Source organism: Hyperoodon ampullatus (assembly GCF_949752795.1).
Source record: "Hyperoodon ampullatus genome assembly, chromosome: 7".
NCBI lineage: Eukaryota > Metazoa > Chordata > Mammalia > Artiodactyla > Ziphiidae > Hyperoodon > Hyperoodon ampullatus.
In genome coordinates, this window is record NC_136920.1 from 47,758,344 (window position 1) to 47,781,647 (window position 23,304).

The following is a 23,304-nucleotide window of genomic DNA, read 5'->3' on the forward strand; positions in this document are numbered from 1 at the left end:
TTTCAAAGTGCCTGTTGCCAAGCCACTCTTCTAGTCACTGAGACTACAGCAGTGATGAATGAGAGTACTCAGACCAGGGCTTATCCATGATGGAGTTTCCACTGTCAAAATGGAACAATTAAGGACTATCTAGAGAAAAACTTTTATAAAATTAGATGTATTTAAAGAACTGTTCTTATTCTCTGGTTATGCCCTTTTTCTTCCTTTTTTTTTTTCCTTGTGGTCCTAAAATGCCTTTCCTTTTATAAAATAAAGGCATTAGTAGATAATAGAGACCCCCCCCCCCCCCACGCAAATGCCGTAGTAAAATAAAAAGTTGACTACCTCATGTCATTACCCAACATTTTGTTGGAACTTTCACCAGTTCGTGAAATCCAAAAAGCCTACATTTGTTGATCTGGAGAATTCACCCATCTGTGTACCCAATTATACACAGATGTTAAAACATCTGAATCCTGCCTTCTATGGTTTTCAGCTAATTATTTTAATGCTCCTAAAACCATTTTGTGGCTGTCTTCAAAAGCTAGAAGTGAAGGGGAAAGATTCAAAGTCTGGCACAGAACAAATCATGTGCCTAAAATAGAGGTGTAAAAGACTAAGAGAGCACATTTCTATTAATGTGGGAATCTTGTTAATCTTGTTTCTGTATCATTTATGCTTACAAATATTTCTTGACCAGGAAAGTTATTTAAAGAATATACTAATATTCTTTAGTGGAGAAATTTTATTTTCTTCTGTTGGAGTGCTTCATAGAGTGAGTAAAAGTATAGAGGCTTATGGCATAATGCCTCCTTTCAACCTACCATTTCAGTGTCCATTGATTATTAAGAGTTTGGTTGTTTTCTTTTTTGTGCAGTATTCATCGGTTTTGTCTTGCAACAGGTTCAGAAGAAGAACCCAGTCCTGTTTTGAAAACTTTGGAAAGGAGTGCTGCTAGGAAAATGCCTTCCAAAAGTCTAGAAGATATTGCATCAGATTCATCAAGTGAGAATAAAGTTTGCCTCACTGTTCATGCCCCCATCTCAGCTTAAAAATGCGTATGTGCTCTTCTGTGGCCTCACTGCATGCTGTTGTGCACTGAAAACCCTAAAGGGGGGTTAACAGATGAGAATAACTTTTCCCAAGTGAGCTGAAGAGGCTCAGCCTAAAGTGGCTGGAACTTAAATAACACGTGAGGTTTGGTTACTAGAATACTAGGTTTCCTTGAAGAATCCCAGTTTGAGTGTTTATTCAAGTACAGTGAGTTTTAAAAGACTGTGGTAGCTAGTGGTTCTAGTGGTAATAGCTAACATTGATTGAACACTGTGTGCCAGGACTTGGCTAAGTGTTTTATATGCATTTTCCCATTTAACTGGCATAGGCAACCCTGTGAGGGACAAATTGTTACTCCCATTTTACAGATGAGGAAAGTGAAGTTCCCAGAGGTAAAGTAGTTTGCTTCCTTTCATACAGCAGAGCTGGGACTCAAAATCAACAGGCTATTAACAAGAGCATTTATGAAGAGACCGTGTTACATATGACAGTGTTGGATGTCTGATGAATTTTTGCATGATATAGAGATGAATTAGTCCCTGGCTTCAAGGACTTTGCTTTCTCTTTTATCCCTTTCCATGCATTTCTTTTGGATAGTGGAATTATAAGCCCAAAGGCTATCTGACATGCAACACTTCAGGCACACTATTCCCCACTGGCTGCTGCTTTAACTGGTGAAGGATTTCTAGAGTACTAACATACAGCATAATGTATATAGGGACTTAGAGATTGTGACTTCTTGGGGTTTTGTTCTTAATATTTTTAAGCTAAAATGCACCCCTGGGATTACAGATGGTCATGCGAAAACTTATTGAGTGCCAGTTAACCACTGCCAAACTCATATGATTAAAATTGACCATTGTCATGTTTAGGATATTTTTATGCATCTGCAACTGAGACTGAAAACTCAGGTTTTAAAAAAGAAAAAGCTATGCCACTAAACAATTCTTAAAATTCAGAGATTTTCAGGGCTCTGGGGGCGATAGTCCCAGTTTGGAATGCAGTCCTCACCCTACCAAAGATCTTGGAATCTCAGGGTTGGAAGGGACCTTGAAGGTCACCCATTCCAAACTCCCCCCAGTGCAGGAATTCCCTCTAAAGCCCCCTAACAGGTGGCCAACCCCCCACATCCGCCTGAATGCTTCCAGAGAAGGCGAGTCCAGTCCTTTGTCGGACAGCCCTGATTGTTCTTCCTGATGTTAGTGATGGGCCCTGAGGGGAAAAAAAACCCAAAACTCAGCAACAATTGTCCAATTTGGCAAACCTCTTGCCTGAGAAGCATGTGGCTATTTCCATGGTGCAGCTTTAAAGTACTCAGGAATGTGTAGAGTTAAAATAAAAAACACCATCAGCTGACGGGTATTCCTGCATGCTCCTTTCCAAATACCGATACCCACTCTCACACGAGCCTGCCAAGATTCCACTTAGCAGCTGGTCCCCAGTTACATCTCTTCAGTTGACTTCCCAAGCAAGGCTCCCAGAGGCATACACAAATGATGATGCACGCACAGAAATATTTGTTAATGACCGTGGGTTTGAGAAGGTGTTAGTCATGGCTAGCATCTTACCATTTCCAGAAGAATAAAGAGGCTGTTGCAGCCCTGTGCTTTCTCCTGCTGCCAGCCGATTGCTTGCTCTGAGCTAACCCTCTAACCCTTGGGAGTCCGTGTGCAGCAGTGTGCTGATGTAAGCTGCATCGGGGCTGAAATGGGAGCTCCCGCTATGGCACTGGCTCAACTAGCTAATCTAAAGAGAAAGTATTTTGGGGAAGACATCTTGGTTGCACCCCTCACCGCATCTTGACTAATTGCTTCCAACTCCGGGGGCTTCCAGGGACAATCTCACTGTTCTTTCTCGCCAAGGGTCAGTCGTTTTAACCATTTGTTAATTTCTCCTGCACAGATCAAGCAAAAGTAGATAATCTGCCAGAAGAATTAGTGCGTAGTGCTGAAAATGGTAAATATCTTTATGTATTTGCATGTCTGTCTGTGTATTAGGTTCTGGGATGGTTTGGGCAGTCACCGGGATGCAGCTGTTAGAGAAATAGAAGAACGTCATTTGCCGCTATGTGATGAATTGTGCCTAAGTTATTATAAAATGGTTCTGACTTGGTGCATTTAATACTGCTTGTATTCTTAAGGTTTCTGCTGATGATACTGTTGTGAGGATCTCATCAGAGACCCTTGGGAAGCGAGGGTTTCTAAAAATAGGAAATTGTATTTCTATGGGTATGAGCAGATTTTTGCTACTCTGACTTGCAAAACTCCTTGTGAAGGCAGGGAGAGTGGAGTGGGTTTCTGGGTTAAGTTATTGCTATATTTGATTCTCAAGTCTCAGCATTTAGATCTCTCTAGGTATAACTGGTAAAGACTTAAGGTCAAAGGAAAGGGTCCCAGAACAAGAGTGGGGATCCTGCCACTGCTCAAGTAAATAACTAAGTATAGACCAAGGGTGAAATTAACTGATTCTGAATTTTAAGGAGCCAGAAGGTCTTGCAGCTTGTCAATGGATCAGGTATTACTTGGTTCAGTTATAAAATGAATAGGGTAATAGTGGTGGGAGGGATGGAAATGAGTCTGATTTTTATGGTTCAGCATTTATGCAAACATAAATATAATTTAGACTTGTATGCTAGAATTTTGTTTTCTAAGTTGCCTGCACTATAATGATAAAAATGTATATCAACTGAGCTTTCTCATGTAAAATGCAGCAACAGAGCTCTTCAAAGGTCATTCCTCACTTTTATGTAATAGTTTTGTCTTTCTCATTTTATGTCTACAACCACCTCACTGAAGTAGGTGGGGCAGTGATTTTTATCTTCATTTTACAGATGAGAAAAGCTCAGAGAAATTAGGTGATCTTTCTAAGCTCTTGTAGCTAGTCAGTCAGTGGGAGGGTGGGGACGGGCATCTCAGCTTCACTACTCCTAGTTCAGTGCTCGTTCCATTTTCCATGCTGTGGCTTATTGAGTGAGAGGAAAGACACTGCACATCTCCTGTGCTGGATGTTGGATATTTAGTTGAACAGGAGACCTCAAAGAGGCTAGTGAAGAATTGCACTGGGGAATGGAGGAAAGCAAGCTGAAAAACTGTCACGTGTATTCTGCAGTCTTAGTTGTGAAACTGACATTTGAGCTTTATTTTCGTGTCTCTTTCATCTTTCTGTTAAAATGGTATTTATTCTCAATGTTGCTCTTCTGAGTAGATCAAAAAGCAGATCAGGAACCAGATACAAATGAATGCATTCCAGGAAGTGAGTAGCAGGATCTTTCTCACAAATGACTGAATGTTGCCGCTCTACATGGTGTTAAATGTGCTGAAATAACTAACCCCATTAATGTAGCATTTATTATTATACTAAACTCTTGCAGCTTACAAAACTATTTCATTCTGACAAGGGTTTTATTAAAAATATTTTACTACTATCTGTGTTGAAAGATTAATTCATGATTCCACTGAGGGATAGTTATATATATTTAGAATTTTTATGTATACATATGTATATGTATTATATATACACATGTTATTGCTCAGTACTGTTATACTTTTGCCAGTCTCTCTGCTCTTTGAGTCTTTACTTAAAATGAAGTTGGCCCCTTCTAATATCACTTGGCTTTTATGTTGCAGTATGGTCTGGAGTATTGGATCTCTTATGGCCTTTACGCAAGGCTATAGACATGAAGCAATTTATAATGTATCTGGACCTAAGAAAGAACTGTACTTTGACAATTAGTATGTAGTATGGTCATATATGCCTCTCTACATTATCTATAGGAGCAAATTTTATAATGCGCAGGGTTTAAGCTCTGAGGTTCAAAACTAAACTCTAGTATAGTTCAATATATAAAGCAAATGAACATCTGAATCTCAAGTCGTAAATGTATGTGACAACATGGATGGATCTAGAGGGTATTATGCTAAGTGAAATAAGTCAGAGAAAGACAAATACCATATGATCTCACTTATATGTGGAATCTAAAAAAACAAAACAAAACACAGACTCAGAGATATAGAGAACAAACGGATGGCTGCTGGGGGGCATGGTGGCTGGGAAAAGGTTAAGTTTATTTTATAACTTAACCTTAAAAGGTTAAGTTATAAAATAAAAAAGCTGTGGGGATGTAATATACAGCATAAGGAATATGGCCAATAATATTGTAATAACTTTGTATGGGGACAGATGGTTGCTAGACTTATGGTGGTCATTTTATATGCAAATGTCAAGTTATTAATTAGTACACAACATAATATTGTATGTCAACTATATTTCAATTTAAAAAAAGAAATGTATGTACACTTGTGGTAGCTAATATGCGTCAACTAATTAATATCCACCATGAAGAAAAGATAATGATTATTCACCATTTTCTGTTCAATCTTAAGACTGCTGTTCTTAACTGTGACTATTGTCTTGAGTACAAATAGTGCATTAAAAAGGTGTTTGTGGAGGCTAGCAAAGCATGCAGATATGCATGTGTGTCTTCTTGACGTCCCTGTTTGAGGTGGTTTCATAATCCTAGGCACTGGAGGGTTGAAGATAATGATACACACACCTGCCCTCAAGAGTCCACATAATTTTTAATAACAGTTTCCCAACAGTCTTTGGATGTGCTGATGGTTCTTAAAGAGAAGAGCAGCCAAAGGAAGGAGCCATTAGGTAGAGAAGTGCTACTGCTTGAAAGCTGTGACATCTCATCTGAAATCTGAAACTTTGCTCATGAGGTTCTCCTGCCAGAGATGAAGGAGCTGAGCTTTGGCACATGACCTGACAAATTCTTAAGAACCACCTAGGAAAGAAGGCAATCCAGGCTTCAGCCCTTGGTGTGTGTTCTCTGTCCGGCTGCTGCAGAGGAAACAAGACTTCTGTCCCTCAGGGGTGTTGGGTAAAGAGGCTTTTCCAGTTGCTTTTGAACTGGCAACTGGATACTTAAGTTTGGGCATCCTAGTTTATCTTTCTGTGTTTTGTTCAACATTTAACATGAGAAGTGGAAACAAAACATAGGCATAGACAATGTATGCCTATATGTCTGTGTCTTCATATGTGACCTCCTAATTAGCTTAGTTATTGGTCAAGGGAAATAGGCTAATCGTGTGCTAAATTCTGGGTAAATTAATTTCTCTTTTTTGTGATATTTTCCAAGATGACTCTTAATGTCTGGGCTGGGGTTATTCATTTTCTCTAGTAAAGAGTGTATTCTTACCACAAGACAAAATGAAATGCATGATCAAAACACAAATAACTAAAGCCCAATAAATGTAAAACTGACTACATTTGAGTAACAGATATATACTTTTGAAAATAATAGGGAGTAGTGTTATGATAAAAAAGTTTTGCATACTCATTGGGCTACATTGTGCCCTTGTGGGATCTACTTTTTTACTGCTTCAGTATAAGTCACCTGAATACACACACACATGTGTTATTGTTTAATGGGAAGTAATTAAAGTAGGTATCATCTTGTGAGACACCATAAATGTATTTTGATGCATTTGTGAACCTAAAGCTAGGTGAGAACTATTATGTGAATAAGCAAATATTTAATATGTGTAGTTCAAGTTTCTGTCTTTCTTCATTAGGTTTCTTTTAACTAAAGATGAATTTAGCTAATGCTCAGGACTAAATTTGAGCCTTTTGAGTTACATGTAGAAATACAATTTGATTTTTATTTATCTGTTTTCCTAGTATCTCTTTCAATGAGAAAGTCAAGTCAGTATATTTATATCACACTGAAAAGATAATTTAAAGATTTCCTATCAGATAATGTTTATTTGTTTAGCAAATATTTACATAAGGCCTAATATGTGCCAGACACTCTTCTAAGTGCCTTGAAAAATATTAAGCCATTCAATATAGAAGCTCTGATTCACCATAAGAAAAGCTTAGACATTGTCATTCTTAGGCAAAGAAGAAGAAAGTTTTCTAACTAGAGTTATACAAATGAGGAAGCGAATTCATCATCTTATTGTGACTTCCACACATATACTTACTGTATCAGAAAGAAATCATATGCTACATTTTCATAGTAATTTCTTAGCAGTATCTTAAATTGAATCATTCAAACTTGCCTTGGGATATCTCTATTGAAAACTCTGAATTGACAGGTATCTAAATAATTTCTATTTTCAAAAAATAATTAGTTTTGAAATTGTAGTCTTTCACGACTTTCTGAGGGCGAAACACTCTTACAGGTAATCCCAACAATCACTAAAGAAACCAACCTCCTTTTAGACACTCAATAGCCAGAAAACTTTTATGTGTACATAAACTTATGTGTACAAAGATCCTTGCTATCTGATGAAATAGTTTTTCAGCCTGCAGCATGTTAAAAATGTAATATATCTCAAGGAGATGAACCAATAAAGTACAGATCTTGTGGTTCAAAGCTCTAATGTGAAAAAATATAAGTTAAAACCAATTCACATTGGTAGTAGGTTTCAGTATAATTCAAATCCAGTCCTGCAGTCCAGTAAACCTTGTGGTTTTTAAATTTTTGTCTTCTATTTGGTTCAACTCCTTGCTAGTTCTCTCTCTATAATTGCATGTTGCTTACCTTATGGTCCTGTGCATGTGAACTACTATGCCTTTAACCAATTTACAAAAACATCTCTGTTCATAGATGAAAGAAAAGTGTGTTTTCAACTTATGCCTTATGTTTGTCTGACAACTGTGAGGATAATTTTGAATGGAAATGCTACTGTTTAGTTTCCACAGTGCCTTCACAACCTGATAATCAGTTTTCCCACCCTGACAAACTCAAAAGGATGAGCAAGTCTGTTCCAGCATTTCTCCAAGATGAGGCAAGTTTGTCTTTTGTACCTTCCGAAAAATGGAACCAAATAGGTGGATTTGCTATGCCAAGGTTGGTGTGTCTGTATTCAGCCATAGCAGAGACCGAAGAGGTCAGCAGGACTGACCTTCGCCTCTCATGTCAATAGAGGTAGTGTTGTTAGTCCTGGAACAAGGCAAGGCACATCTCATTTGACTCATACAGTAACTCTTATTGGTGGTGAAGTCAAAGTGCATAGATTTGGGAATGTGACTTTTGTTTCAAAGTGGGTACAAAATAAGAAATTTAGCAGAAAAATGTTGGCATGAGCTCCTCTGTAGTTTAGAGTACAGTTGATTCGTGAAAGCTAAGTCTAGGTAGCATGACTAGCTTGAAAGCATATGTTAAAATAGTAAAGTAACAATGACATAGAAAACTTAAAGGATATCAACTGGGGGTAAGCACTTTACGTACATTATCTCATTTAATCTTCCATTAACCCTGGGAGGTGGGCACCATCGTTATCCCAAGATATTACAGATGAGGAAACTGAGAGTAAGAGAGGCAAGGTAACCTCACTCAGCTAGAAAGGGGTTAAACCAGCACTGGAGCCCAGTTCCGACCCCCATGCTATTAACTACTATACCTACTGTCTCAAGTAAGAACATGACTATTACCTGTTATTCATTTGGTACCTAGTAAGTACCAGGCACTTGATATTCGCTCTGATGTCTAACTCTCACAAACAGAGTGTGGTAGGTACAAATTTCTCCATTTTATAAAAGAAGAAAGAGCCTCACAGAGGTTAAGTAACTTTCCCCAAATCCAACAGCTACGAAAAAGTAGATCTAGGATTTGAACGCAGGTCCTGTGACTTAACTAATATTCCATGTTCTTGCAGCCAGCTAGTTAGGAGCCTGAGCTTTGAGGTTAGGCACTCCCAGTTCTGGCCATGCTACTAATTTGCTACGTGCACAGTGCTGTCACAGAGTACCTTAATGTTAACTGTTCTGTTTGCAGTTTCGGTCTGATTTTTTTTTTTTTTTGCGGTACGCAGGCCTCTCACTGTTGTGGCCTCTCCCGTTGCGGAGCACAGGCTCCAGACGTGCAGGCTCAGCGGCCATGGCCCACGGGCCCAGCCGCTCCACGGCATGCGGGATCCTCCCGGACCGGGGCACGAACCCGTGTCCCTCGCATCGGCAGGCGCCACCAGGGAAACCCTGGTCTGATTTTTAATGGCGAAATAAAAGCTTCATCCTTAAGTGTTCTCTTAGTGGATGGAATGTAAGGAAAGCTCTGGACAATATATAAATTACATCCCTCCTCCCCCCACCGCCTGGGCACCGTTCTGTCTACTCTTAGCCTTAGATGAACTGTACCTGCAAGTATTCAGCCCTTGCATATGCTTAAGAACCCACGTTACAGTTCCTCTGGAAAGAATCACTCATTCTTTGAAACTAACTCATTAGCTGGAAGCCAGCATAGGCCCCTCATGTAGTTCCTATGGTTTTATACCTTTGTAGATATGCTTTGGTCTTGGTTGGTCATATGAATGAACCATCTAATAATTTGAGAGGCCAATGATACCTGATTGGCCTGATTTTTTATTTTTCTCCTCCCTTCAGTTTTAACCTGCTGCCTCACTGCTCCACACAAAAGACAGTCCAAATTGTTTGAGTTTGTACATCAGAGATGCCAAATTAAGCTGCATCATTTTACCTTTCAAAGTACCTGGGGTTGGACTGAATGTTAAAGGAAGTGGGATGAAATCAGGCATTGCTTCTTTGTCCACTGCCCCTTTGAGGCTTAGTGTCAGTCACATTTGTTGAGTACCAACTTTATGGAAATCAGTGTTCCAGGTCATCAAGACAAGGTCCTATCCTTCCAATAATCACTAATGATCTGATGTACCAGGTAGAATGTATTATGGCTATGATAGGGGGAAATGGTCTGTAAGCATGTGGGAAGGGTGTATGATAATAGAGACATGAAAAATGTATGGATTTTTTTTCACCCTTGAGGAAGGATTCTTTTCTCATCCATATAAATCATAATTTTTTAACCCTTTTCTTAATCTGCGTTAGGATTGGCTTCTGTTATATTGACATGTAATTGCATGGGCCCTGGAATATGTTGGCATGAACTAATCACTCCTCCATAAAGGTGTTTCCCTAACCCCAGGAGCCACTGAACTGCTCCATAAACTGTCTAACCCCAAAAGGAACTCATTCTGAAGCATAAATTCTTAAAGCTACCATCTAATAAACTATAGATCTAAATATAATAAAATTTATTATTGTCACTTTTCTTTCTTGACCCAGGTAAATATTTCCTGGGACATATTTAAAATAAGTATCTTGTTGCTATTTTTTTTTTAATTTGTTAAAATCTAATGTGGGCAGAATGTACAAATCAGTATACTTCCCTATAGCAACACAAAAGATAAGCACAATAGCACTGTTGAAATACCTAAGAGGTGGTTTAAAATTATATATACACACATATATACATATGTATAAAAAACTTGAAACACAGATCAGATTAGCATTTGTTTTCCCTAGTCTAATAGTGTCTCAAGTAAAATGAGACACTATTGATTTTTAGGGAAGTTAAGCCTATGTTAACGAGAGGAATTAGGCATGACATTTTATGATTTGATAGTAAATGTTAGACCATTTATTGTCTAGGTAAAGTTAATTTCTCATATGTATCAATAAAGTTTTCCAAGCAATATAAATGTATAATATTAAGAGAATGCGCCTTGGGGCCACCTTGTAGGTGAAAAAAATCGCTTTGTTATTTCAGTACCTAACCACTGCTGTCCTCCTAAGATGAGGTCCAAGGCAGACCACCCACCCCATCTTGAATACCATTCCTTGGCAGTTAGCACTTTGACCTTGGAAAATGTCATAGATCAGTGGGATACAAAGATATTATCTTTATCTAAACAGATTTTGATCTTGACTCATTCTGAATTTAAATTTTGCATATATTATATGATGTTTTGTAGAGTGATGACAGAGAAACAGATACAACATCAGAAGGCAGTTACCAGCTCAGCAGACACAAGAAGAGCCCGAGCTCTTTAACCAATCTTAGCAGCTCCTCTGGCATGACGTCCTTGTCTTCTGTATGTAAACAAAGGCTTCATGTTAATATCCCTCTGCTTCTGCGAAACTTGCTCCACCATGCTCCTGCTACTGTAAAAGGGCCTTTTGTTGTATTTCTCAGATTCCAGGGGCATGAGAGCTTTTTCTCTAACCCACAGTTGGCTTCTGGCTAGCCAAATCTTCCTTTTTCTCTGTTTTAGTCACAAGAGAGTTCATATCCAAAATAAATAAATATGGTTTTTTGGATGTAAGTACTTAAAAAATAAACCTAAATGACCAGCAAGATGAACCACTAAATTTTTCTGTGCAACAAATGGGGTAACTATCACAAAGTATGCTTATATCTGATATGCTTTTATATACTGTGTGCAGGTATAGAATTGTACCTCTCTTTTAGCAAGACTTTTATTCTGATGAATGAAAGTACTGATTCACATAAAAGAATAGGAGAGGCGATTCTTTGCCCCATAGAGGGATTCAGAATGGAGTTTTCAAAGGAAAGCTCCCTAGGTGTAGTTGCTCAGATTTGATTTAGAGAATTTGACTTTACACAGAACTTTCATAAAGTGAGGTAGTTTTGTGTGTGCATGTAAGATGTGTGTAGAAATATATATGTAAATATGTCCACATACACTTATCCAAGTATCTCTGATATATGTACAAATGCACATATCTCACCAGGTATGCTAAACAAATGATAAATCTGTGCTTAAATTCTTACTAGCCTTGCATTTTTCAAACTCTTTGTAAAAAAAATCTATTTTAATTGAATTTCTGCTGATGACAATCAAATGTATGGCCTTGGGAAGGCTTTAAACTTCCTTCATCAATCATCCATTTTCTGCCCTTCCTGACCTCTAAAAGTGTATGGCTCAGTAAGCATTTTCTTAGATTCAGTGGATGGGTAACATAGTAAAATTCCTTTTTAGTGCCTTGGAAATTTGATAGAGCAATGTGTCACTGTGATTTGTGTGCCTGAGGTTTCTCACATCCTCTTTCTTTAACACTTTAAATTCTAAGCATGCCTAAAAATGGAACTCTGAATGCCCCCTACCATAAAATCACCCTGCTTTGAAATGAGTCAGCATCTAAAAAGCTTTGCATTTCACTTTTCATCTATGTCTCTTAGAGGCAATTTTTGTTAAACACTAGTCATCATGTCATGTATATCATGTCAGGTTGTCTGTGTTGGTACGCTTTTTTGATGCCATATTAAATTAACTGCTTTTATATGCAAACTAGAGAAATAATGACAAACAAAGATTACATCCATGATCCTTGTGTTGGGTTCAAGAATGAGATAGAGACAAACACTGCTTGTTTCCTACGCTTTCAGGTGAGCGGCAGTGTGATGAGTGTTTATAGTGGAGACTTTGGCAATCTGGAAGTGAAGGGAAATATTCAGTTTGCAATCGACTATGTGGACTCACTGAAGGAGTTGCATGTCTTTGTGGCCCAGTGTAAAGACTTAGCAGCAGCAGATATTAAAAAACAGCGTTCGGACCCGTAAGTACATTTTGGAGTCACTATTTTCTCTTAGTTACTCTTAATCTTGTAGAAATTGAGAAGGAAAGAAAGTAATTGAAGGGAGGGTATGTGTGTGACTGTGTTAAAAGGAACGTTTGGGAAAAAAAAGTTGGGGGGAGATGCTGTTTACTTTATAGATTCATATGCCAAGCCTACTAAATTATAAAAATATCAGAGAAGCACAAAACGTTTCAAGTTGGAAGGGACCTTTGAGGTCATTTTGTCCTGATTCCTTCTTTTTACAGATAAGGAAACAAGGGACCGAGAAGATAAGCGACTGTTTACATAAATTCAGCAGCAAAATGAGGAATGATAGATTGAGCCCCAATCTCCACACACTTTCAAACTTTCTCTAAGATTAGGGACACGTGGGACATACTTTATAACGCTCTGCGGTGCAGAAATAGTTAAGATTCTAGAATAAGGTAGTTTCCATATTTAAATTATATTCTATAGAACTTTAGGGGGAATTACCAATTCATCTTTGAAATCACAGGTTTAATTGCATTTCAGTTTAGTTACAAAGTTGAATGGTATTCCCTACTTATCCCTATGCGGAAGTCTGATTTTTAATTATTTTGCTAGCATAAGCCCAATCCTAAAAGGAACTGGGCTTAATAGCCTTTTTGTTTTTTTTCTGTTTCTTCTTCTTTTTTTTTTTTTTAACATTCATATGGCTTGACTAGGTATGTACCAGATTATTTTTTTCAAAAGACAGTCACAAAAACTTTAAATTCTGCAAGCATCAAAGCCTTTTCTTAATAGGAAACTAGCCAATAGAATTAAGCATCACGTTAGAAGTCTGTCGTCTTCCCCCTGCCCCACATTAGTTAAGGTCAAAGGAAGAAAGGAATTCAGGAAATATCCCTTAAAAATCTTCAAAACAATATAAAATTATCAATTCCACTGAAATCACTTTAAAAGCTTAAGTGTAAAGGTGTTGGTGAGAGCATTTATTACATAGTGCTTTTCCTAGTGTCATGAAATAATTATTTCTATCAATTTCCAATGCATTTTAAAAAATGGAGGTAGACACATCACTTTTATGTTCTCTGACCTTCTTGTCTGTTCAATTCTCTTTTTAGATATGTAAAGACTTATCTGTTACCAGACAAGGGCAAAATGGGCAAGAAGAAAACGCTTGTAGTGAAGAAAACGTTGAATCCTGTGTATAATGAGATACTGCGGGTATCTATGACCTCTCTATCTAGGAAAATCCTAAATAGTGACCTATGCATTTAAAAGGCCATGTCATCTTGGGTAGTATCTCTACAGAGGAAGTCAGTCACCAAGAGAGAAGGAAATGAATAACCATTTTCTGAGAATCTGCTTTGTATGAGATGATACACCATGACTGTTGTATGCATTATCTCATGCATGCCCTCCATACCCTGCCAGGGGGATAGTATTATCTGCGTCTCACAGATGAGGCAAATAAAGCTTAGAGAAATAAAGGAACTTGCTCAAGGGTACACAGCTGATAAAGTTGAGCATTGCCGCCAAAACAATCTTATAAAAGCCTAATTCTGATCATGTTATTTCTTTGCTTAAAATATTTGAGGATTCCCATTATCCTTAGGGTCAAGTACACCCATCTTAACACACACACCACTCCCTTGATAACCTGAGCTCCAGCCTCATTCCACTTTCATAGTCTTTCTTCAGGTCACCCTGATTCCTTTCTGTTCTTTGGAGGAACTACATTTTCTCACAATGCTGGGACTTTCTGTTCCTTCAGACTGGGATATTCTTCCCCACATTCTGTCCATAACTACTTCCCACAGCCTGAAATGCCTCTTCCTATGAGAAGCTGTCCTTAACCCCTAAGTTTCCCTGCTGCCTGCTGCCTCAGTCTCCTAGTTTTACAATAGGCTGTGTTAACATTCAGCACTTTAACTACTGGTTTAATTGTAAGTTCCATGAGGGCAGGGACCAACTCTGTGTTGCTTGTAAACTGCCTACCCTTACGCAAATGATTTAACCCATCTGCACTTCAGATCTGCAAAAGGGAGATAAGAATAGTACCTACCTACCAATATGTATGAAGTAATTAGTATGCATTAAACACTTAGTAAATGCTGGCTCTTAGCGCAGTGTCTGGTATAGGTACTTAAAAAATGTTTATAGATGGAAGGATAGATGGATGGATAGATGAATGAAGACTATACCTGGCTCAAATGCCCATATTCCTTTTTCCTTCAAACTTTATTATGCTGCCTTAGTCATGAGTAACGGATTATTTAAAACTACAAATATGAGAAGGATTATTCATTCCCTCTTTCTGAAAATTCTGTCCAAGTATTTGGTTATCCTCTGAGAAAAGGAGCAGCATTAAATTAACCCTCAGTTATCCATGGGTGAATTTTCTATAGCAAGTTTTTAATTATGATTTGACTATGATATACCTCAGAACCCTAGCTATTTCTAGGTCAGCTACTTCAACGCTATACTCAGGAAAAACCAGCTAGTTTAAATGGTAAACTCAGAGAAAGGCAAGTCTGCTACAACCAAAATGGACAGTCAAGTAGTTTATCATAAAGCCAAGTAGAGATTACTTTTAGATTAGAAAGACTATTATCCCTTCCATGATTATATATAATCAAGGATTGACTACATTTTAGATTAAAACTATTAGGATGCCAAAAAAAAAACAGGTTGATCTTTTCTTGAAAAATATCTTGTCCTTGCAGGGTAATGGTGGGAGAGGTTGTATGTATATGGGACAGGTGATATATGGGAACTCTTCTGTACTTTCAATTTTGTGTGAATCCAGAACTGCTCTATAAAATAAAGTCCATTAAAAAATACTTTGTCCTTAGGTAGAAAATAGACCATTGGATTAAACTTCATTTGTATTTTTAGACTGAATTTGATTTATGTTATATCTAGTTAGAACTAAAAACATCCAGTAAAAATTGAATAATTGGCTTTTGTTTTTAGAGAGCTATTACCGGCTATGATATTTGAGCCATCATTTGCTTTTCCAGGGGGGGAAAGAAAAATGAGCTTTTGTGAAAGATGAATTTGAGCTCTTTGAAACAAGACACTTAGAATTAGATGACTTTGCAATATTCTTGAGACTTGAAACCTAACAGATGAGAAAATCTGATCTACACAGATGACTTTTTTCTTCGTCTCTATGTCATAACTTTGGCATAAAATAATATTATTTACCACTTTAATTTCCTTCTTTGAACTGCAGTATAAAATCGACAGGCAAATCTTAAAGACACAGAAACTGAACCTGTCTGTTTGGCATCGAGATACATTTAAGCGCAATAGTTTTCTAGGGGAAGTGGAACTTGATTTGGAAACTTGGGACTGGGACAACAAACAGAATAAACAATTGAAGTGGTACCCTCTAAAGCGGAAGGTAAGTGCAGAGTTTTTTGTTTGGTTTGTTGGTTGGTTGGTTTGGGGCCTAGGATACAGGAGAGAGCTGCTGTAAAATTGCGTTTTCATTCAGAATGCTTACCCATAGTTTGGGATCATTATGTCTTTTCACTCTGTCCCATATGTTTCTTATGCTCTTTTCTATATTTTCTATTCTATTTTTTTCTCCTCTCTATCCTTTTGGCTGGCTATTTTTTGCTAAACTATCTTTTAGTTCAATAATTTTCTTTCTTTTTTTTTTTTTTATTAGTTTCTGCTTTATAACAAAGTGAATCAGTCATACATATACATCTGTTCCCACATCCCCTCCCTCATGCATCTCCCTCCCTCCCACCCTCCCCATCCCACCCCTCCAGGCGGTCACAAAGCACCGAGCTGATCTCCCTGTGCTCTGCGGCTGCTTCCCACTATCTATCTACCTTACGTTTGGTAGTGTATATATGTCCATGCCTCTCTTTCGCTTTGTCACAGCTTACCCTTCCCCTTCCCCATATCCTCAAGTCCATTCTCAAGTAGGTCTGTGTCTTTATTCCCGTTTTACCCCTAGGTTCTTCATGACATTTTTTTTTTTTTAATTCCATATATATGTGTTAGCATACGGTATTTGTCTTTCTCTTTCTGACTTACTTCACTCTGTATGACAGACTCTAGGTCTATCCACCTCATTACAAATAGCTCAGTTTTGTTTCTTTTTATGGCTGAGTAATATTCCATTGTATATATGTGCCACATCTTCTTTATCCATTCATCCGATGATGGACACTTAGGTTGTTTCCAGCTCCGGGCTATTGTGAATAGAGCTGCAATGAACATTTTGGTACATGTCTCTTTTTGAATTATGGTTTTCTCAGGGTATATGCCTAGTAGTGGGATTGCTGGGTCATATGGTAGTTCTATTTTTAGTTTTTTAAGGAACCTCCATACTGTTCTCCATAGTGGCTGTACCAATTCACATTCCCACCAGCAGTGCAAGAGTGTTCCCTTTTCTCCACACCCTCTCCAGCATTTATTGTTTCTAGATTTCTTGATGATGGCCATTCTGACTGGTGTGAGATGATATCTCATTGTAGTTTTGATTTGCATTTCTCTAATGATTAATGATGTTGAGCATTCTTTCATGTGTTTGTTGGCAGTCTGTATATCTTCTTTGGAGAAATGCCTATTTAAGTCTTCTGCCCATTTTTGGATTGGGTTGTTTGTTTTTTTGCTATTGAGCTGCATGAGCTGTTTATAAATTTTGGAGATTAATCCTTTGTCAGTTGCTTCATTTGCAAATATTTTCTCCCATTCTGAGGGTTGTCTTTTGGTCTTGTTTATGGTTTCCTTTGCTGTGCAAAAGCTTTGAAGTTTCATTAGGTCCCATTTGTTTATCATTGTTTTTATTTCCATTTCTCTAGGAGGTGGGTCCAAAAGGATCTTGCTGTGATTTATGTCATAGAGTGTTCTACCTATGTTTTCCTCTAAGAGTTTGATAGTTTCTGGCCTTACATTTAGGTCTTTAATCCATTTTGAGCTTATTTTTGTGTATGGTGTTAGGGAATGATCTAATCTCATACTTTTACATGTCCCTGTCCAGTTTTCCCAGCACCACTTATTGAAGAGGCTGTCCTTTCTCCACTGTACATTCCTGCCTCCTTTATCAAAGATAAGTTGGCCATATGTGCGTGGGTTTATCTCTGGGCTTTCTATCCTGATCCACTGATCTATCTTTCTGTTTTTATGCCAGTACCACACTGTCTTAATTACTGTAGCTTTGTAGTATAGTCTGAAGTCAGGCAGCCTGATGCCTCCAGCTCCGTTTTTCGTTCTCAAGATTGCTTTGGCTATTCGGGGTCTTTTGTTTTTCCAAACAAATTTTGAAATTTTTTGTTCTACTTCTGTGAAAAATGCCAGTGGTAGTTTGATAGGGATTGCATTGAATCTGTAGATTGCTTTGGGTAGTAGAGTCATTTTCACAATATTGATTCTTCCAATCCAGGAGCATGGTATATCTCTCCATCTATTTATATCATCTTTAATTTCTTTCATCAGTGTCTTATAATTTTCTGCATACAGGTCTTTTGTCTCCTTAGGTAGGTTTATTCCTAGATATTTTATTCTTTTTGTTGCAATGGTAAATGGGAGTGTTTTCTTGATTTCATTTTCAGATTTTTCATCATTAGTGTACAGGAATGCCAGAGATTTCTGTGCATTAATTTTGTATCCTGCTACTTTACCAAATTCATTGATTAGCTCTAGTAGTTTTTCGGTAGCATCTTTAGGATTCTCTATGTATAGTATCATGTCATCTGCAAACAGTGACAGCTTTACTTCTTCTTTTCCAATTTGGATTCCTTTTATTTCCTTTTCTTCTCTGATTGCTGTGGCTAAAACTTCCAAAACTATGTTGAATAAGAGTGGTGAGAGTGGGCAGCCTTGTCTTGTTCCTGATCTTAGTGGAAATGGTTTCAGTTTTTCACCATTGAGGACAATGTTGGCTGTGGGTTTGTCATATATGGCCTTTATTATGTTGAGGAAAGTTCCCTCTATGCCTACTTTCTGCAGGGTTTTTATCATAAATGGGTGTTGAATTTTGTCGAAAGCTTTCTCTGCATCTATTGAGATGATCATATGGTTTTTCTCCTTCAACTTGTTAATATGGTGTATCACATTGATTGATTTGCGTATATTGAAGAATCCTTGCATTCCTGGAATAAACCCCACTTGATCATGGTGTATGATCCTTTTAATGTGCTGTTGGATTCTGTTTGCTAGTATTTTGTTGAGGATTTTTGCATCTATGTTCATCAGTGATATTGGCCTGTAGTTTTCTTTCTTTGTGACATCCTTGCCTGGTTTTGGTATCAAGGTGATGGTGGCCTCGTAGAATGAGTTTGGGAGTGTTCCTTCCTCTGATATTGTTTGGAAGAGTTTGAGAAGGATGGGTGTTAGCTCTTCTCTAAATGTTTGATAGAATTCGCCTGTGAAGCCATCTGGTCCTGGGCTTTTGTTTGATGGAAGATTTTTAATCACAGTTTCAATTTCAGTGCTTGTGATTGGTCTATTCATATTTTCTATTTCTTCCTGAGTCAGTCTTGGTAGGTTGTGCATTTCTAAGAATTTGTCCATTTCTTCCAGGTTGTCCATTTTATTGGCATAGAGTTGCTTATAGTAATCTCTCATGATCTTTTGTATTTCTGCAGTGTCAGTTGTTACTTCTCCTTTTTCATTTCTAATTCTACTGATTTGAGTCTTCTCCCTTCTTTTCTTGATGAGTCTGGCTAATGGTTTGTCAATTTTGTTTATCTTCTCAAAGAACCAGCTTTTAGTTTGGTTGATCTTTGCTATCGTTTCCTTCATTTCTTTTTCATTTATTTCTGATCTGATCTTTATGATTTCTTTCCTTCTGCTAACTTTGGGGGTTTTTTGTTCTTCTTTCTCTAATTGCTTTAGGTGCAGGGTCAGGTTGTTTACTCGAAATGTTTCCTGTTTCTTAAGGTGGGATTGTATTGCTATAAACTTCCCCCTTAGAACTGCTTTTGCTGCGTCCCATAGGTTTTGGGTTGTCGTGTCTCCATTGTCATTTGTTTCTAAGTATTTCTTAATTTCCTCTTTGATTTCTTCAGTGATCACTTCATTATTGAGTAGTGTATTGTTTAGCCTCCATGTGTTTGTATTTTTTACAGATCTTTTCCTGTAATTGATGTCTAGTCTCATAGCGTTGTGGTCGGAAAAGATACTTGATACAATTTCAATTTTCTTAAATTTACCAAGGCTTGATTTGTGACCCAAGATATGATCTATCCTGGAGAATGTTCCATGAGCACTTGAGAAAAATGTGTATTCTGTTGTTTTTGGGTGGAATGTCCTATAAATATCAATTAAGTCCATCTTGTTTAATGTATCATTTAAAGCTTGTGTTTCCTTATTTATTTTCATTTTGGATGATCTGTCCATTGGTGAAAGTGGGGTGTTAAAGTCCCCTACTATGATTGTGTTACTGTCGATTTCCCCTTTTATGGCTGTTAGTATTTGCCTTATGTATTGAGGTGCTCCTATGTTGGGTGCATAAATATTTACAATTGTTATATCTTCTTCTTGGATCGATCCCTTTATCGTTATGTAGTGTCCTTCTTTGTCTCTTCTAATAGTCTTTATTTTAAAGTCTATTTTGTCTGATATAAGAATTGCTACTCCAGCTTTCTTTTGATTTCCATTTGCATGGAATATCTTTTTCCATCCCCTTACTTTCAATCTGTATGTGTCTCTAGGTCTGAAGTGGGTCTCTTGTAGACAGCATATATATGGGTCTTGTTTTTGTATCCATTCAGCCACTCTGTGTCTTTTGGTGGGAGCATTTAGTCCATTTACATTTAAGGTAATTATTGATATGTATGTTCCTATTCCCATTTCCTTAATGGCTTTGGGTTCGTTATTGTAGGTATATTCCTTCTGCTGTGTTTCTTGCCTAGAGAAGTTCCTTTAGCATTTGTTGTAAAGCTGGTTTGGTGGTGCTGAACTCTCTCAGCTTTTGCTTGTCTGTAAAGGTTTTAATTTCTCCATCAAATCTGAATGAGATCCTTGCTGGGTAGAGTAATCTTGGTTGCAGGTTTCTCTCCTTCATCACTTTAATTATGTCCTGCCACTCCCTTCTGGCTTGTAGAGTTTCTGCTGAGAGATCAGCTGTTAACCTGATGGGGATTCCCTTGTGTGTTATTTGTTGTTTTTCCCTTGCTGCTTTTAATATGATTTCTTTGTGTTTAATTTTTGACAGTTTGATTAATATGTGTCTTGGCGTATTTCTTCTTGGATTTATTCTGTATGGGACTCTCTGTGCCTCCTGGACTTGATTAACTATTTCCTTTCCCATATTAGGGAAGTTTTCAACTATAATCTCTTCAAATATTTTCTCAGTCCCTTTCTTTTTCTCTTCTTCTTCTGGAACCCCTATAATTCGAATGTTGGTGCGTTTAATGTTGTCCCAGAGGTCTCTGAGACTGTCCTCTGTTCTTTTCATTCTTTTTTCTTTATTTTGCTCTGCATCAGTTATTTCCACTATTTTATCTTCCACCTCACTTATCCGTTCTTCTGCCTCAGTTATTCTGCTATTGATCCCATCTAGAGTATTTTTCATTTCATTTATTGTGTTTTTAATTGATGCTTGATTCATCTTTAGTTCTTCTAGGTCCTTGTTAACTGTTTCTTGCATATTGTCTATTCTATTTCCAAGATTTTGGATCTGGGAAATAGAATCTTGGATCAGCTTTACTATCATTATTCTGAATTCTTTTTCAGGTAGACTGCCTATTACCTCTTCATTTGTTAGGTCTGGTAGGTTTTTATCTTGCTCCTTCACCTGCTGTGTGTTTTTCTGCTTTCTCATTTTGCTTATGTTACTGTGTTTGAGGTCTCCTTTTTGCAGGCTGCAGATTCGTAGTTCCCGTTGTTTTTGGTGTCTGTCCCCCGTGGCTAAGGTTGTTTCAGTAGGTTGTGTAGGCTTCCTGGTGGGGGGGACTAATGCCTGTGTTCTGGTGGTTGAAGCTCGATCTTGTCTTTCTGGTGGACAGGTCCACGTCTGGTGGTGTGTTTTGGGGTGCCTGTGGCCTTATTATGTTTTTAGGTATCCTCTCTGCTAATGGGTGGGGTTGTGTTCCTGCCTTGCTAGTTGCTTGGCATAGGGTGACCAGCACTGTAGCTTGCTGGTCGTTGACTGAAGCTGGGTGCTGGTGTTGAGATGGAGATCCCTGGGAGATTTTCGCTGCTTGATATTATGTGGAGCTGGGAGGTCTCTTGTGGACCCGTGTCCTGAAGTTGGCTCTCCCACTTCAGAGGCACAGCACTAACTCCTGGCTGCAGCACCAAGAGCCTTTCATCCACCCGGCTCAGAATAACAGTGAGAAAAAGTAGAAAGAAATAATTAGTAGAAGAAAGAAAGAGAGATTGAAAGAAAGGAAGAAGGGAAGTAAGGAAGGAAGGAAGTAAGAAAGAAAGAAAGGAGGGAGGGAGGAAGGATGGAAAGAAAGGAAAGAAAGGAGGGAGGGAGGGAGGAATGAAAGCAAAAGGAAGAGTGAATGGAAGAAGAGAGGGAGGGAGGGAGGAAGGAAAGAAAGAAAGAAAGACAGGAGGGAGGGAGGGAGGGAGGAAGGAAAGAAAAAGAAAGTGGAAAGAAGAAGGGTGGGAGGGAGGGAGGGATGGAGGAAAGAAAAAGAAAGAAGGAAAGGAGGAGCGGAGGGAGGGAGGGAGGAAGGGAAGGGAGGAAAAAAGGAAAGAGCAGGTAAAGTAAAATAGAATAAAGTATGAAATATAGTAGCGTTATTAAAATTAAAAAGTAATTATTGAAAAAAAAACACGGACCGAAAGAACCCTGGGACATATGGTGGAAGCAAAGCTATACAGAGAGAATCTTACACAGAAGATTACACATACACATTCACAAAAAGAGAGCAGGGGGAAAAATCAAAAATCTTGCTCTCCAAGTCCACCTCCTCGATTTGGGATAATTCGTTGTAAAAAGAGGAAAAGGGCGAAAAGTCTGAAATCTTGCTAAGTCCACCTCCTTAATTTGAGATAATTCGTTGTAAAAAGAGGAAAAAAAGAAAAAAAAGGGGGGGGAAAGTCTTAAATCTTGTCCTCAAGGTCCACTTCCTCAATTTGGGATGATTCGCTGTCCATTCATGCACTCCACAGACGCAGGGCACATCAAATGGACCGTGGAGCTTTAATCCGCTGCCTCGGAGGCTGCACAGAGAGATTTCCCTGTCTCTGCTCTCACAGCTCCCGGGTCTCAGCCTTGGACCTGGCCCCGCCTCTGCGCGTAGGTCGCCGGAGGGCGTCCGTTCTTCGCTCAGACAGGACGGGTTTAAAGGAGCCGCTGATTCGGGGGCTCTGGCTCACTCAGGCAGAGGGGAGGGAGGGGAATGCCCTCTCCTCGCGCACCAGGCAACAAAAGGGAAAAAAGTCTCTTGCCTCTCCGGTAGCTCCAGACCCTTTCCCCGGACTCCCTCCGGGCTAGCACTAACCCCTTCAGGCTCTCTTCCTGCCGCCAGCCCCAGACCTCTCCCTGCGCTCCGACTGAAAGCCGATACCCGAGCCTCAGCTCCCAGCCCCGCCCGCCCTGGCGGCCGAGCAGACAATCTCTCGGGCTGGTGTGTGCCTGAGGGCACCGATCCTCTGTGCCAAAATCTCTCTGCTTTGCCCTCCACACCCCTGTTGCTGTGCTCTCCTCCGCTACTCCGAAGCTTTCCCCCTCCGCCACCTGCAGTCTCCGCCCTCGAAGGGGCTTGTAGTGTGTAGAAACCTTCCCTCCTTCACGGCTCCCTCCCACTGGTGCAGGTCCCGTCCATATCCTATTGTCTCTGTTTATTCTTTTTTTCTTTTGCCCTACCCAGGTATGTGGGGAGTTTCTTGCCTTTTGGGGGGTCTGAGGTCTTCTGTCAGCGTTCAGTAGGTGTTCTGTTGAAGTTGTTCCACGTGTAGATGAATTTCTGATGTATCTGT

At 38.8% G+C, this 23,304-nt stretch overlaps 1 protein-coding gene across 1 annotated transcript in view; it reads left to right on the forward strand.

Moving 5' to 3' along the window:
- SYTL2 (synaptotagmin like 2) overlaps nt 1-23,304 on the forward strand; it is a gene marked incomplete at its 5' end in the record, with an annotated part of 61,615 nt that overhangs the window by 30,368 nt on the left and 7,943 nt on the right. Inside the window, 8 exon segments of the mRNA XM_079707698.1 lie at nt 883-984; nt 2,935-2,988; nt 4,237-4,284; nt 7,735-7,829; nt 10,809-10,928; nt 12,245-12,414; nt 13,521-13,623; nt 15,638-15,808. Of these exon segments, the coding sequence (XP_079563824.1) occupies nt 883-984; nt 2,935-2,988; nt 4,237-4,284; nt 7,735-7,829; nt 10,809-10,928; nt 12,245-12,414; nt 13,521-13,623; nt 15,638-15,808 (863 nt within the window).